The sequence below is a fragment of the Amphiprion ocellaris genome, chromosome 5, assembly GCF_022539595.1.
Source record: "Amphiprion ocellaris isolate individual 3 ecotype Okinawa chromosome 5, ASM2253959v1, whole genome shotgun sequence".
NCBI lineage: Eukaryota > Metazoa > Chordata > Actinopteri > Pomacentridae > Amphiprion > Amphiprion ocellaris.
Genome location: NC_072770.1, coordinates 23,965,764 through 23,980,720, shown reverse-complemented (window position 1 = coordinate 23,980,720; position 14,957 = coordinate 23,965,764). Strand labels below are relative to the sequence as shown.

General features: G+C 37.8%; 1 protein-coding gene across 1 annotated transcript; it reads right to left on the bottom strand.

Moving 5' to 3' along the window:
* Positions 1-13,026: 13,026 nt before the first annotated feature.
* Positions 13,027-14,778, bottom strand: rh50 (Rh50-like protein). Its single transcript, XM_023287181.3, has one exon. The coding sequence runs from the start codon at positions 14,756-14,758 to the stop codon at positions 13,313-13,315; it is 1,446 nt and encodes a 481-aa protein (XP_023142949.1). The 5' UTR covers positions 14,759-14,778; the 3' UTR covers positions 13,027-13,312.
* Between the last annotated feature and the right edge of the window lie 179 nt (positions 14,779-14,957).

Sequence of the window (14,957 nt, the reverse complement as noted above, 5' to 3'; positions counted from 1 at the left end):
GTCAGACCCGCCTGTCGGAGCCGAGGAGGGAGGGCCGAGCCCGGGGAGGACAGGGCCGAGAACAGGGGAGGGCTGGGGAGGTCGGTGTCCCCATGGATGTCCCCATGGATGTCCCACCAGAGGCAGAAGGGATAGGAAGAGTGCATTTTCAAATAACACAGAAGAAGAAGAAGAAGAAGGAGGAGGAGGAGGAGGAGGAGGAGGAGGAGGAGGAGGCAGAGGAGAGGAGAGGAGGAGGAAGAAGAAGGACAAGAAGCAGAAGAATAACAAGCAGAAGAAGAAGAAACAGAAGCAAGAATAGAAGAGGAAGAAGGAGAAAAAGACAGAAGAAGCAGGCAAAGGAGAGGAGGAAGAAGAAGAAGAAACAGGACTAGAAGAAGCATAAGAACAGGAAGAAGAAGAAGAAAAGGGACAAGAAGGAGAAGAAGAACAAGCAGAAGAAGAATAAGAAGCAGGAAAAAGGAAGCAGAAGAGGAGGAAGAAGAAGAAGACGCAGAAGTAAACGAAGAAGAATATGGAGCAGAAGAAGACAAAGCAGGAAAAGAAGCAGAAGAAGAAGCATTAATAGAAAGGGAAGAAGAAGAGGAAGAAGACACAGAAGTAGATGAAGAAGAATGAGGAGAAGAAGACACAGAAGAAAAAGAACGACACATGTTGTGCAATGAAATTTCCAAAGTGAATCAAGTATAATTTTTCTTCAGTATGTTATCAGATAGGGTACAGTGGCTTGGTGGTTAACACGTTGCATCCCAGCCTGGGCCTGGGATCTTTCTGCATGGAGTTTTCATGTTCTCCCTGTGCATGTGTGGATTTTCTCTGGCTTCCACAGTCCAGAAACATGCTGAGGTTAATTGCTGATTCTAAATTGCCCGTAGGTGTGAATGTGAGAGTGCTTGTTTGTCTTTGTATGTGGCCCTGTGATAGACTGGTGACCTGTCCAGGGTGTCCCCTGCCTTCACCCTCAGTCAGCTGGGATAGGCTCCAGCCCCCCGTGACCCTAATGAGGATCAAGTGGTGTATAGATACTGGATGGATGTTATCAGATAGTTTGCTGGAACTAACCTGAGAAGAGCTAGCATAGCTGTGTTTTAGCCCACACCAAAAAAACAGCTAGTTTCAAAGCTTACTTCTTCTCTTACCATGTCTAGAATAATTTAAATAAATGTTAAATATATGAATACATTTAATAGAAGGAATAAGCAGCGCTTTGTGGCAGCCATGGTGACAGTAGTTTTAGAAGCCTTGTTTGAATTTACTTTTAAGACAGAAAGGCCAGACAAAAGTTTTTCAGTTGTGTCAGCGGTTGATGAGGTTTCGCATGTTTTTGGCCAGTGCACAAAACAACAACACATCATGCGTGTGATTTGTCTTCTGTAGTTGTGAAATATGTCCCGTTGAGATGTGACCTGTTTTTACCCACATGTTGCTGTTTGTTTCTCTGCATATTCCTTTGATCTCTCACAGTGCTGTTAAACTCATCCAATAATTAGAAAAGGGTGATCTTGGAGTCATGGCCCTGCAAACCGCATTGGGCTTCATCCTACGATGCATCCTCTCTGCTTCTGGATTAACTGAACATAAAGAAGAAAGTGTGACTCATCTAGTAGTTCCACTGAAAACCCTGATGTTTCTGAGTGGCTGTAAAGGGCAGTACCTTTTCTTTGAAAGTTTTTTCTCATCCTGTATGAAATATATTAACTGATTCAAATGATATTACCTACATGTGAAATAAAGACAAGTCTTACAGAAAAGAGACTTGTTCACAGTTAAAACAAAAAGCTACCGTAAGTTATATCCAGCAGACTGGACATAAAAGCAAAGACATAACTATCAGCTAGGAGTGCTTACTATTGCGGGTAATATTTTTATGTTACTGCTGTTATTAACATTCTGAAAATCAACCAGTTTCTGAGCTTTTTTTTTTTTTTTTTTTGCTTTTTTGCTTTTGCCACATTTTTATTCACTGTGGGCTCATTGTTTACAATAATATAAACAATAAAAAAAATAATTAGAAACAACAAAGAGAAACAATAACAGAAACAGCACAACTATGACTAGAAGTGCAGAGAACTCAAAAATGTCTTCTGCTCAGTATGTTACAGTAATAATAGCATAAATCATAAAAAGATTTTATCATTTATTTTACATAAATTGAAAAAAAGGAATCAACAAATACTTTTTTCCAAGTGTCCACAGGTGTTAATAAAACTGAAAAAAAATGGTGACTCAACATATTATAGACATTTTAGTACTTGCATTTTAAATTTGTTTCCATTCTTGTCTGCCATCTACACTGTCTAAACACTGTCACCAGTTCAGCCACAAAATCACAGATTTTTTTTTGTCACAACACTTTGTTGTGTAGGATGAATATCTAATGGCTTAAAGACTGTACCAAAGAGTGCAGAATTTTTTTTTTTTTTTTTTTTACACAATCTGGTCAGAGAAAAAATATTTTTGTTAAATATTTGACTGAGACATGCAGAATAAAGGAATTTAGATTAAATATCAATATTTTAAGCTCAAGTTTAGATATTTTTCCTGATGGAACCATATATCTCAAATCATGCATTTGTGGACTTGCTAACAGTTGAAAATCTGATGATTCTTTGTGTTTATGCTGTTTTTTGCTCTGATAAATGATGTGATTTTGGATTCAAAAAACAACAGTCCTCATTAACCTGTCAGCAGTCTTTGGGGTTCACAGGGTTAAACTGGACGTCTAAATAAATTACTCCTGTGTGTCCATGTGCAGTCTTCTTTGACGTTCCTCAAACCATAGACACATCCTGATTTCTTACTTGTGCAGATGCATCACTTTCAATAATTCCTTGAGTCTCTTGATGTATAGATGGACATGGCTTGACCTGTAGCCCACACAGCTTCCACAGAATCAGTCATCCAGTGCTGGTAAGTGGGATGTGTTAGAACAGATCTGAGAAGCATAGCATAAGGTCTGAATCCTCACTTCACTGAGTTCACAGTTATCTCAGATGTGAACAACGGTGCCACGTGAAAAAACGAAAATAGCTAGAATATCTGACATAAGGTGATCAAAACAGATTAATGAAACCGAAATGGCACCATATGTTTTTATTTATTAATTTATCCTTAATGGTTTATTTAAATTTTAAAGTGAATGTTTAAAAACAGGTGACCCTTATTGTCAAAATAGAAGTGTGTAGGTAACAAATCACAAACAACCAAACCAAACAAAGAAACCCTAGTTGCTATATACACACAGAAGAGGATGAAAATAACTGAACTGGTGGTCTTTGTGGTCGTCTACCTTTGTGACATTTCACACCCACCTCCCTTCTAGGAAGAAACTAAATGAGTGGAACAGTTTCTCCTCTTAACCTGCATTATTGTTCATCCATTGACACAGATGGGCTCCATCGACAGCCTGCCAGCTTCCGCAAATCTGTGGACACGAGGATTTAGAATTTATCGTTTGGTAGTGCAAGAGCATCCAAATGAGTGGAGGCCGAATCTGACAGATAGAATACCAAAGCTGTCGAACACATGTAAAAATACTGTTGCTACATATTTTAACAATGGCTTATCACACTCCTCTTTTGCTGATTACAACTCAGTGTGTTTTGACATCAAGGTAATTTCCCTGGTTGTGTCTATAAATATCACATTAATTTCTGCCAAGTATGCACTTCCAGCCCTGTTCATTAAGTGGCAGATGAAGTGCAGAATGTAGAAAACACATCGGATTTTTTCTTAAATGTCGAGAAAATTCAGTGAGTGCAGAAATCAGTAAAGGCAGATTCTATTAGGAGATGTGGAGGAGCCTAACATATGCCTGCTGCACCAACAGACCATCAGAAGCCTGTTTCATTTTAGAATAAGAGAGCTGAAAGCCCACGTTAAACTGTGGTCTGTGTAGACATTTTACCCCAAATATGACCAAAACCAGGATAGGATGTAAAACCAGGTCATGCGAATATAATCCCAGTTGACTTCTTGCTCCTGTAAGAACTCAAGTGTCTCAGAAAAGCTCATATAAAGTGTGTTATTCCAGGTTTAGCAGGATCACCAACACACTGGCTAACTTCAATTTTCTGAGGTCATCGGGAAAAAGTAAAATAAATCAACACCATCTGGCTCTGGAGGTAAAGGCGTTAGACTGATAATGGAATTTTTCTTCACACTTACTGGTTAGTCTCACTTTGAGTCACAGCCACTGGTGTATTTTTGTCCTCGCCGCTTGTGATTGACTTTACAGGTGTATAAAGAGATTTGTGAGCTGCAGCACGTGTTACTGCATTTGGCTGCTGTGTTAATGCATCGCTTCAATCGGACATATGTCATGTTTCTAAGTTTCCATGGTGATACTGACATGATAGTACAATAACCTGAGTGAACTGATCATCACCACCCACTCATTCCTGACACAAGGTTTATTTTCTCTTAAGCTCGTGTGAATTCCTGAATCAAGGCGATAACTTGAATGTTGCTTCATCATCCTTTATGTGATTAAATTACATTGCCAATACAAAGAACAATCATTTTCCTTTAATAGAATAGAAAAAAAAACAGCTGTCATGTCTATTAATATTTAATTTAGTGTATTTTCTAATACATTGTTTTATATTTAATATACCACATTTATGGTTTACTTCAAATCAACGTAATTTGTTTTCCATTTTTACACTTGTTAAACACCTTCTCCAGCTGCAGCACAACATCAGCTTTCTGCAACTTAAAGTTCTCATACACATGTGAGATCACACACATATTACATGTCATAGAAATAACAGGTTTTTGACAAAACAAGAAAAATCAAGTTAAAAAAACAATAAAAACCGAATCTCAAATGTCATTAAATGGCTTTTCAGGTGAATTACACTGAAAATGACTCGATATCTTAATTGAATTAAATCTGTTTTCTGAAGAATTTACTCAATATTGAAAGAACAGTTTCACAGGCGTGGTGTCTGTTCCCTTGATGTTTTTGTAGTCTAAAAAAAGTTTGTGGCTTTCTGCAAAAGCACACATCCTGTAACAACTTTCTGAAAAAAAAGACAGATGATAATCCCGAGTAGCATCTTATGGTGCAAGCACAAACATGCAACAGGCTCTGTAGTCTGTTTATCAGAGATACAGTGTAGTAAGATTATTTTTACCGTATAGTAAGAAGGATTCTTGGTTAAAGCTTCATCGTGATGGCACACCCCTACAATGGGACACAATCAGAAGGTAAGTCTTGAATGAGGATACAGAAAATAAATGTTAGCAGTAAAATGGTGTAGCCTCAGAGAAAGACTTGCTTTTTAAATGTCATTTTAAAGATGTTCAGTATTCATGTTTAGATATCAAAACATCCCAGCAACACTGATGTTTTTAAGTGTGTATGAGTTACAGAGTTGCAGTAATATTGCAACAATGTTGTAGATTCATATAAAATAATACTGGGGAATCAGATTTACTTTTTCGACTGTAAAAAAAAGGGCTTAAAATATGGATTATTGCAGTTGCTAAAAGGAAACACTGAGTGGATAGTTACTACATACAATGCCAGCAATATGATATATTCAAATGGGTGGAGGTATTACAGATATACACACATGGGTCGGATATGTAGAAGAATTTGTGTGTTTGTGATAAGTGATTCTAAGAAGAAAGGCACATTTATAAATACGAATTAAAAAAACTTAAAGTTAAATGGGGATACTGTGTCATTTTGATTAGAAATCAGGCAAAATTTGAGTTTTTCTGTCTTTTATTGTTTGATTTGCCACAACAGGATGCTCTACACATTTAGTAAAGAATAATAAACTAGCAGCTGCCAGTAATGTAATGTAGAGCAAATTTCAGATTAGTATTTTTTCTATTAACATTGGGTTAAATGATCCAAATCAAAAATATTCTGAAATACTTTATTGATCATTGAGGTGAAATTGCTCCCATTCAAAGTCTTAGAAATACAAGCAGTGCAAAAATATATAAACATAAGTAGAAAAATATGTCTCAAAAATATTAACATAAGTAGAAAAAGTATAAAAATGAAGTGTAAAATGTGCATTTTTTCAAGACAAAAAATAGTGTAAGTACATGTAATTTTTCTCAAGAAATAAAAAGAATCCAGAGTGTGACCATTTACTTATATGTGTGTTTGAAAGGGGTTTTATCTGTTGACTCTGCAGTTCACCTCGACTCCTCCTCGACATGTCTCTGTTTACTGTCTGTCAACCCAATTTTTGTTTTTTTTCTGAATGACAGCTTAGTATTTTGGTATCTACTGTACTTTATTGATTATTCCCACCTACGCCCAAAACATCGTTCATTAATGTAGCAGGAATTTGACGGGGGGAAAGCTGCCCATGCTGCCCACCACAAAGCAACATGCAAAGTTTGCAAATAGTTAGTGAATGTTGTTGCACATTTGGCAAATTTTTCTCTCAGAAGCTGGTGAACAGAAAAAGTTTAAAGCTTAACAGAAATTGAATATTGGACTTCAGTCAATTGGGCCATCAACTGAATGATTATATTTCTCTATGCCTGGTGGATGGTGAAATAGACACTGAGCTTTTTAAAAAATTTATCAGTTTTACATGGAGATGAATGTTTCCACTAGAATTAAAAAAGTGCTGCTTTAAATAAATGATTATTATTGTGAAACTGTGAAATGGATTCAAAGCACTGATCTATGTGAGCTCGCTGAACTCACTGAAAGGGAAGTAAGAGTTTTGCATAAAGGTGGGGTCTCATTTATTTACTGCCTATTTTGTGGTCCAATTAGAAGCAGTTAGGATTATCTGATCTCTGTGATATATTGTTAAATATTTATATTTAGCTGTTCTGTAATCACCGTCATTTAGAGCAGTCATACGTCACATTTACTGTCTACTGTCAATCCCCAGACCACTTCATAATTACCCAGCACCGTGAGTACTATAATGGGCTGCTACCATGGTAACGTGATCAGAACAGGGTCAGAAAGTCTGATGAAACCGCAACTCAGTGAGGGGAGTCAGCGTAAATCACTCAGAGGCACCTTTAAATTATATTAAGTGGGTTAATTACGTTGATGCAGCTTTGCTCAAAGGCAGCAAGCAACACTGTGTACAGACTGTGTTTCATGCTGTAATGAGGTAACACGCTCCATCAATATGAACAACTACATTTAGTTTATATTATTCACTCTCATATTAAAAACAAATATTCTATGCATAATATATAGTACATCTAATATTCATAAACGTATGCATACATGAAAAGAGTGCACATGCATCAGATATTACTCAAACATAATGTGACCTTTTGTAGTGTAAATTTGTCCAAGCTGTTGGATTTGCAAAATATCTGCCACATTTCTTAAACCTCACGGACTTCAGTAGAATCATTAAATGTCTGATGGGTCAATAGTTTTAGAAACCACTGGGTGTCTCCACAAATTTATTCAGAGATTTAAAATACATCCTGTCATGCAAAATTCAACAAAATTTTAATAAAATGCTGTACACTTAAGTTAGACTACTTTTTATATGAAGTTGTGGCCCTGCAAAATAAATAGTGCATTGACTGAATGTTTTAAATCTGAAGTGATAAGGCTTCAGTGAGAACCTATAGTCGTACACAGTAAATGAAGCAAAGCTTTGCAAAAGGAAATGTATCCAACATGCTTTGCTGAGTTTGTATTCTTGCAACAAAAAGCTGCTGTCTGGTGCACTCGCACAGGTCACACATCCATGTCTGCAAGAGTCAGAAAAACCACATCTTCTGCTGCCGATGGCTGAGCAGAGCAGTGTGAAAATCAATGATGCTCTTGTTTTCACAGTTTAGTTTATTGCCTTGTTTTTTTAGCAGGGGTTGAACAGTTTGGTGACTAGAGGCTCACGCCTGTTGGGCAAAATTTATCTTTTTTAAAAATCTCATTTTGACTTCATAAAATCACAAACTTATTTACCTTCATGTTAATCTATTCTGCACAAAATTGTGCTAAAGTACAAAACACCCTTCAGTCAAGTTAAAACCACCATTCCTGTACAGCACATGCAAGAATAAAAGGTACATTTGTTGTATTGTTCAAGAGTTTGTTTGTTTAATATTTTATGCTTTATAAAGGTCTTTTGTGTTCATGAACTCACACACGCACATGTACTCTAAATAAAACACCATTATCTTTAGCTCCTTAAACAAACTTGCTTCTTCCACAATTGGAATACAGATGGATAGATTAATGACATCTCTAAATTGAGTGTAGGTGTAAAGGGTAAACAGTCTAGACAGTCTATCAAAGGTAGTGTACATGACGATGGATGACTCAGTTCATGTTGGTCCCTTGTTATTTTTTTTTCATTTATTATTACATGAATATGGCATGAAAACATTTCAGTTGAATTTTTTTAATGTGCATAATTGCTTTCAAATCATCTGTACAATGTTGAAAGTGAACTGAGCCACTTTTGCTCAGAAGCATTTAATAGTTTTTAATGATGCATAATAAACATTTTTGTATTTGTCTCTTTCTCCAGGTTGGACCTTTGATTCTTTACCACCTTATGTCCAGTGGACCTTCTTTGTTATCGCTGGAGTGCTGATCCTGTCACTATCTTGGAATATTCTTTGCTGTGTATCAAAATGTTGGTCAGGTAACAACATTATTTGCTCACAAAAATCCACAGAAAGCAAATTTATTATAAGACATTGACTATCTTTTATGCTGTAGGAAAACAAAGATGTCGACCCTTGAGAAGACGGAGGTATGTCGTAAATATATTTACTGTTCAAGAGAAAAGACAAACTTCCTAAGTGATCTTCATTTTTAGAACTCAAAGCCAATTTCCCTTTCTGTCTGTCAAATTTAAGTCGGAGCTCAAGACAGATGGAAGATAATCCTATTTATGGCAACATAAACTACATGCAAACCAGTAAGTGCACTGTGATTTTGTGTGTGTGTGTGTGCGTGTGTGTGTGTGTGTGTGTGTGTGTGTGTGTGTGTGTGTGTGTGTGTGTGTGTGTGTGTGTGTGAGAGCTTTTGTATACTCGCATCAGTTTACAGTGTGATGTTGTCCACAGGCGTTGCTGTTTTTGCAGAAGTTGAACCTGCTCAATCTTCATCTTTAAGAGCTCAACAGAGAGTCAGCTCAGACTTGCAGGTAGAGTTTTTCGATCTCTGTAGAAGGATCAAAGTCTTTTCTGTGCCTCCACATCATTTTTGTATCTACTTTCCATTCACACACATCACTGAACCTTGCAGCAACATTTTATCGTAAAAAATAAAGCTGCAGCAGTAAGGGCCTTTAGGATTATAGTTTAACTAGAGCTACTAACCAATCTCTAGTGTTGTGTGACTTTGTTTTCTGTTTCTGTTTCTAGTCCAAAAATCAGGACTGCTATGCCAACCTTACTCTAAAGGCTCCCAGGGTGCAGTCAGGCCGTAGTTCTCCACAGATCCAGTACTCAGACGTGATGCATTTAGAGGAGCCAACGGTGGGGTCAGCCAAGGAAGATGATGGTAACACTGATGCCATTTCCACTTTGTCTGACCTGTATGCTTCTGTGCAAACTCAGCGAACCAAAACCATCGACACTGACAGTGGAGAGGGCTACGCCAACCATCTCTGATGCTGAAATGACAGAAACCGTCTTTTTTAAGCTTGACCTGCTGCCACAGGAGGGCACTGTGTGTCACTATATGAAACCCGACAACCTTTCTGTATAGGATGGAGCACACTTTCTCAAGAAAATGTACCAGTTTTTATAGGAAGTGTGTATTTTTGTTTGGCTTTAGTGCAGGTTTTCTAGCCTTTTTTTGTTTAGGTGTTGTACTTAAATGATATACAGATTACATAAGTATTGAAGTGTTTTATTGCTTGTTTCAGATGTTCAGTGTGTCTATCAGTGGTTCTGTAAAAACTCACACTGGAATGGATTCATTGTGTGGTATTTACTGAAATGATATGCACTGATTATTAAACTCTGTCCAGATCTGGCAATTATTATTATTTTCATACATGTAGTCTGATATAGTTTTTCCAAGAAAATGTGAAAATGTACTGCATCCACTCCTGCTCTCATTAAAACAATCCTGAATCCACACCTATATATTTTTTGTTTTCAGAAGTTCAAACATTTAGTTGTGGATGTTTGAAAAAAATGTTCACAAGCTCCGTGAGATTCCAGAAGCAGCTGTGGGAAGTGAAGTGAGTTGATGTGAGTGGTTCTCTGGCTCTCATTGAATGATTTTAATACTAGTTGCTAAACACCTGCAACATAGTAATTCAGGTGAAGGAACTATAAGCTTCGCACTTTTTTTTTTTTTTTTTTGAGCTAGGACTTTAAAATACTCACACGTCCATAAATGCCTGATTGGTCATAAACTGCTGACTTTCTGTTAGAGATGTGATAAAGTCTGATTACTTTTAATATGTTGATATATGAACTTGTCAAATCACACATTTGACCAATATTTTTCCACTTTTCATTCAATAAAAACATTTGTTTTCAATATTACAATTTTTTAAAAATGCGTTTCAGTTGTCAGTGCTGTAAAACTTCATTGATTACTTAGGCTAATTGGAGAAAGACCTTGTTGATCTGTACTTCTGACATAACCTTATTTATGGCCTCAGTGAAAGCAGTAATAAATGTGACAGATAAGAAACATTTATAATGATTAATGATCGTTAGAGGACAGCTGTAAACTTATCAGAGGAAGAAGTACATTGTACACTCAGATGTCTACAGTCTGTTATTCTCTTTGCTCTTCATTATGTGAGAAGTGAAGAAGAAAGCTGCTCTCATTTATAGATTTTTCTATTTTTGTTGTCAAACAATGGAACAACTATGAAACTATGACTAAAATGCCCATTAAGATCACATATTAACTGGGCATCACCTCAGCAATTTCTGAAAGAGCTGCTCTGCACCGCTAAAATGTTGATTTAATAATGTTGACGATCACATCATACACATGAGTTACAAACAACTACTGTGCTGTCAGTTTCTATGTCAAATAATCACCACAGGATAAAATTAGAAGTAATTTCTGTTCTCACACTGATTTGTGTCTGTTGGCTGCTGTTTGGTCGACTATTTTGCTCCAAATATTGTCAATCACAGACACAGAGGGAGTCTTCTTCCTAAAGGGGATTTAGGCCACAGCAGCACAGCTGAATTTAAAACTACAGACAATGAAATGTGGTAAAATGAATAATCTTGGCAGTATTTTTAGCAGAAAATTGAAAGATACAGTCTGAGAATATGCAAGACTTTTCTTTGCTAAAAAAAAAAAAAAAAGTAGCACAATTTGGGACCTTAAACATCAGCACGGTAGTATTATCATGTCAATACGTTGATGTTGGCATTTAGATCAAAGCACTGTGACTGAGTACCAGCAAATTAAAGTTTAACACACAGAATTTCAAAGAGAGAGAGAAGCAACTGAAAGAGCGTTAAGTAGAATTATCAATCTTGTCATACAAGCACTACTCTTATGAGATGTAACATTTTAGAATATCCATGCAGATGCCAGTATGGTGTTCTTGAATATGCTAAAACAGAAAAATGTAATATATCCACAGCCATTTGTGGACCTGGCATAAAGAGCATGAATCCTCTCAACAGCAAAGTGTGGATCAGCACTTTGAGTATGATAAATTACAGTTTACACTGAAACTTTGCAGAACTTTGCTTTCCAATTGTCAATGATTAGATAAGGCACTTTGTTCACCCTATCAGTTAATAAAAACACTGATGATGTAGTTAACCTTTGTGACTACAGTTTGCACTTAATGCAGGTAATCACAGCAGGACAAGCCATCTTCCCCCAACTACAATTTGTAATCTTTGTTAACAATGTGATAATGTAAGAAACCCTTTTTATTGACTCGATATGCAGCTTTGCCCAATAATCTATCGTTAAACAAGGTAATAAAAGCCAGAATGCAACCACCTGTGAGTTCATTTTGCTTGTAGTTTAAAGCGGTGTAAACCAATAAACCCAGTGATTCTGTAATCCTTTAAAGTAGAGGTCGCATCGCTTTGATGTTGCTGATTAAACTTTTGGCACTGGCTGAATGTTCACTGGTTAGCAAGACAGAAATATTGCAGATAATAGATAGCAGTGCTGGTTATCAAATGTTGAATACGTCAGATTGTGTCTGTTGCACCGCACATCAAAACTGTCCAACATTATAAAATATTTGGTCAAATTCTTTTGACTTGTTTGCTCATCTGATGCAGCCCAATTCATAATACGTTTAAGATGTGCTGCAGGCCTCCTTCAAGCAGGTCGCCATCACCTGAGGCCCACAACATCCAGATAAAAATGCTCTGCGTCAGTCTCAGTATTGTGAAACAGGATGACTTGTGTCGAATAAGAGTTTTTTGTCCAACATCTGATGTGGTTTTTTCAGCAGAGACCACTGATTGCCTTCAAATGTAATGACAGCAGTAGTTTCAAAAGACCAGTTAATTTGTGTACAAATGCATTACAGTATTTCTAAATGGCCTTTAAATTGTGGCACAAAAAATGAGTCCATGAAGTTACCTTAGAATATGAGAAAGAGTTCAATTTGTGCTGACTTTAAAATATATTTCAGCAGGATGATTACAAGCCTACACTGCTGTCTTTGTGCAAATTGTGTGACTATGACCGATTACTACCGACTGCAAAGAAGGGTCGTACTCAACAGACAATGTTTCTGTATCCTTCAGTTTCTAAAAAAGCATTATGCCACTGAGGACGTCATGTTCATCCTTTATTCTGCTTCCATTTTTGAAGCATTATATTAAAAGTTTCTTATCAGCTTATTTGAATGTGAAAGATTCATGCATTTGAAGCCCAGTAATGAAATATGCAAAACACAGGAGATGATATATGGTCAATATCTTCCTAATCTAAACAGCTTATTGCACACAGAGGAGGCACTGGGTTAAAATTCATTATGAATGTAAAATAAAACCATAAAATATACTTGAAGCTGCTGATTTAGTTTAATCCCTTGGTGAGAGAGTATGAGCTAAATATGTTCGATAAAAATAGAAGAAAAAAATATAAATGTTGCATTGGTTTCATCATAAAATTCTTTATTTCAGATACAGTTTATGAAATGCAGTCTCATATGACAGAGTTGCCTTTTTTGCATACAAAACACCAACAGTGTAAACAGCATTTGATTTATTTCCCCAGACATATTTTATGTATTCATAATCATTATACTCACTTGTACCACACACATTGCAACATTTAGGTGAAAATATCTACATATTTATGTATTTGTGATGGCAATATTTTAAAATGTGTTAATCTTATATACATCAAAACTGACTGTCAACAAAGTGCTTTAAAACCTCAGACTTTGGTGACTGAAGGATCCATTTGTCTTTTTTCATCACTGCTCATGGGGGTCTTTAACACTTCTACACTGTCAAAGTCAGAGGGCATGTCAAAGAAAACCTCATCATCAAAACAGTCCTCATCAGACGGCGATGCCATGAAGGACAAATTCATGACCATTCCGGTGAGCAGTCCACCGATTGCAGCTGCTGCGATGGTGGTAAAGATCGCTGCAACCTGGTAAAGAGCTTGTTCCTGTGCGGTGCGGCCCAAACCCGGCTTCAGGCCAGGAATCAGTTGCTGCAGCTCCAGCAGCTTCGGATCTCCCTCAGGTGGAGCTCGATGGGAAAAGATCTGGTACATGCTGGGCCCGTAGGTTTCCTCAGTGGCCAGGAGGATGGCAACGATCCCTGCTGTGGATGATATGAGGCCAGTGAGTCCGTGGAGATTGTGAATACCACACTGGTCCTGGATCCTCATGCGACGGGCTAAAAAGGGGGTGAGGTATCTGTAACCAAAGAAGCAGGCGGTACAGCCCATGATGCCCAGAGCGTACGCAGCCACAGGAGAAATCATCATGTCCACAGAGGCCCCAACAGTCACACCGCCTGCCAGAGTCACATTCTGAATATCAGCCATTGTGAACTTGCCTCTCTTGTTGAACACCGCAGAGAGAGCAAAGGCGGTGATAGTGGATGAGCTCAGCCCTATAAAAGTGTGGAGTACAGCTCTGTGCTGATCGTCACCTTTAATTGTAAGAGCAGAGTTGAATGAGGGCCAGAACACCCAGAGGAAAAGGGTTCCCATTACAGACAGGATGTCCGAATGGTAACTAGTAGTCTCTTTAGCATGTCCAGCATTCAGGCTTGGGCGATACAGCATAAATGTCACTCCTAGACCAAAGTAGCAGGCAAACAGGTGAATAAGAATAGAGCCACCTGCGTCATTGATCCTGATATATTTCAGCACAGCCCACTCTGTCACAGAAAAGACAGGGATCTCTAACAAAGACATGACCAGGAGCTGAACCGGACTTGTTTTCCCAAGCACAGCTCCGAAGGAGATAAGCACCACAGCACAGGCGAACTCTGCATTCACCAGGTTGATCACTCCTATGTGAATTTTGCCATTATAGTAAAATTGGAAGAAACCTTGTATCAGGATTGCCCACTGGATCGTGAATGCAGCTGTGAGGAAGTTGAAGACCATCCCACTGAAGCCGTAGAATCTGAAGAAGGCCAGCAGACAACCAAAACCGATGAAGATCATCACCTGCACGTCAGCAAAGTAGGGGTAGTCGCGATACATGGAGTTGTCCATGGGGTTGGTCTCATTGTTTTGCATTTTAGCATTGGCATTGTCATCGTAAGTGACAAACATAGCATAAAGAATTATCATGACCACCTCCATCACTAACACGAACGCCGGCAGGCGCACTTTCAAACTTGTAGACGCACTCATGTTGATGTACAGCTCTCGTCTGGACAGGTGCTCCCCCAGCTGCAACAACATCCCTTTTATACCCCTTTTTTATCAGATAAGAGCAGCTAATGACATTAGGTAAGGAGACTGACCCTGTGCAGGACATGGTTATTCAACAATGAAGCACTTTAAGAGAGGAATGTACTTTAATCCCTTAGTTTCCTATTACATTTTCTCT

What these genes read in the sequence shown, in the direction of transcription:
- rh50 (XM_023287181.3), bottom strand. Translation starts at nt 14,758, where the DNA reads ATGAGTGCGTCTACAAGTTTGAAAGTGCGCCTGCCGGCGTTCGTGTTA.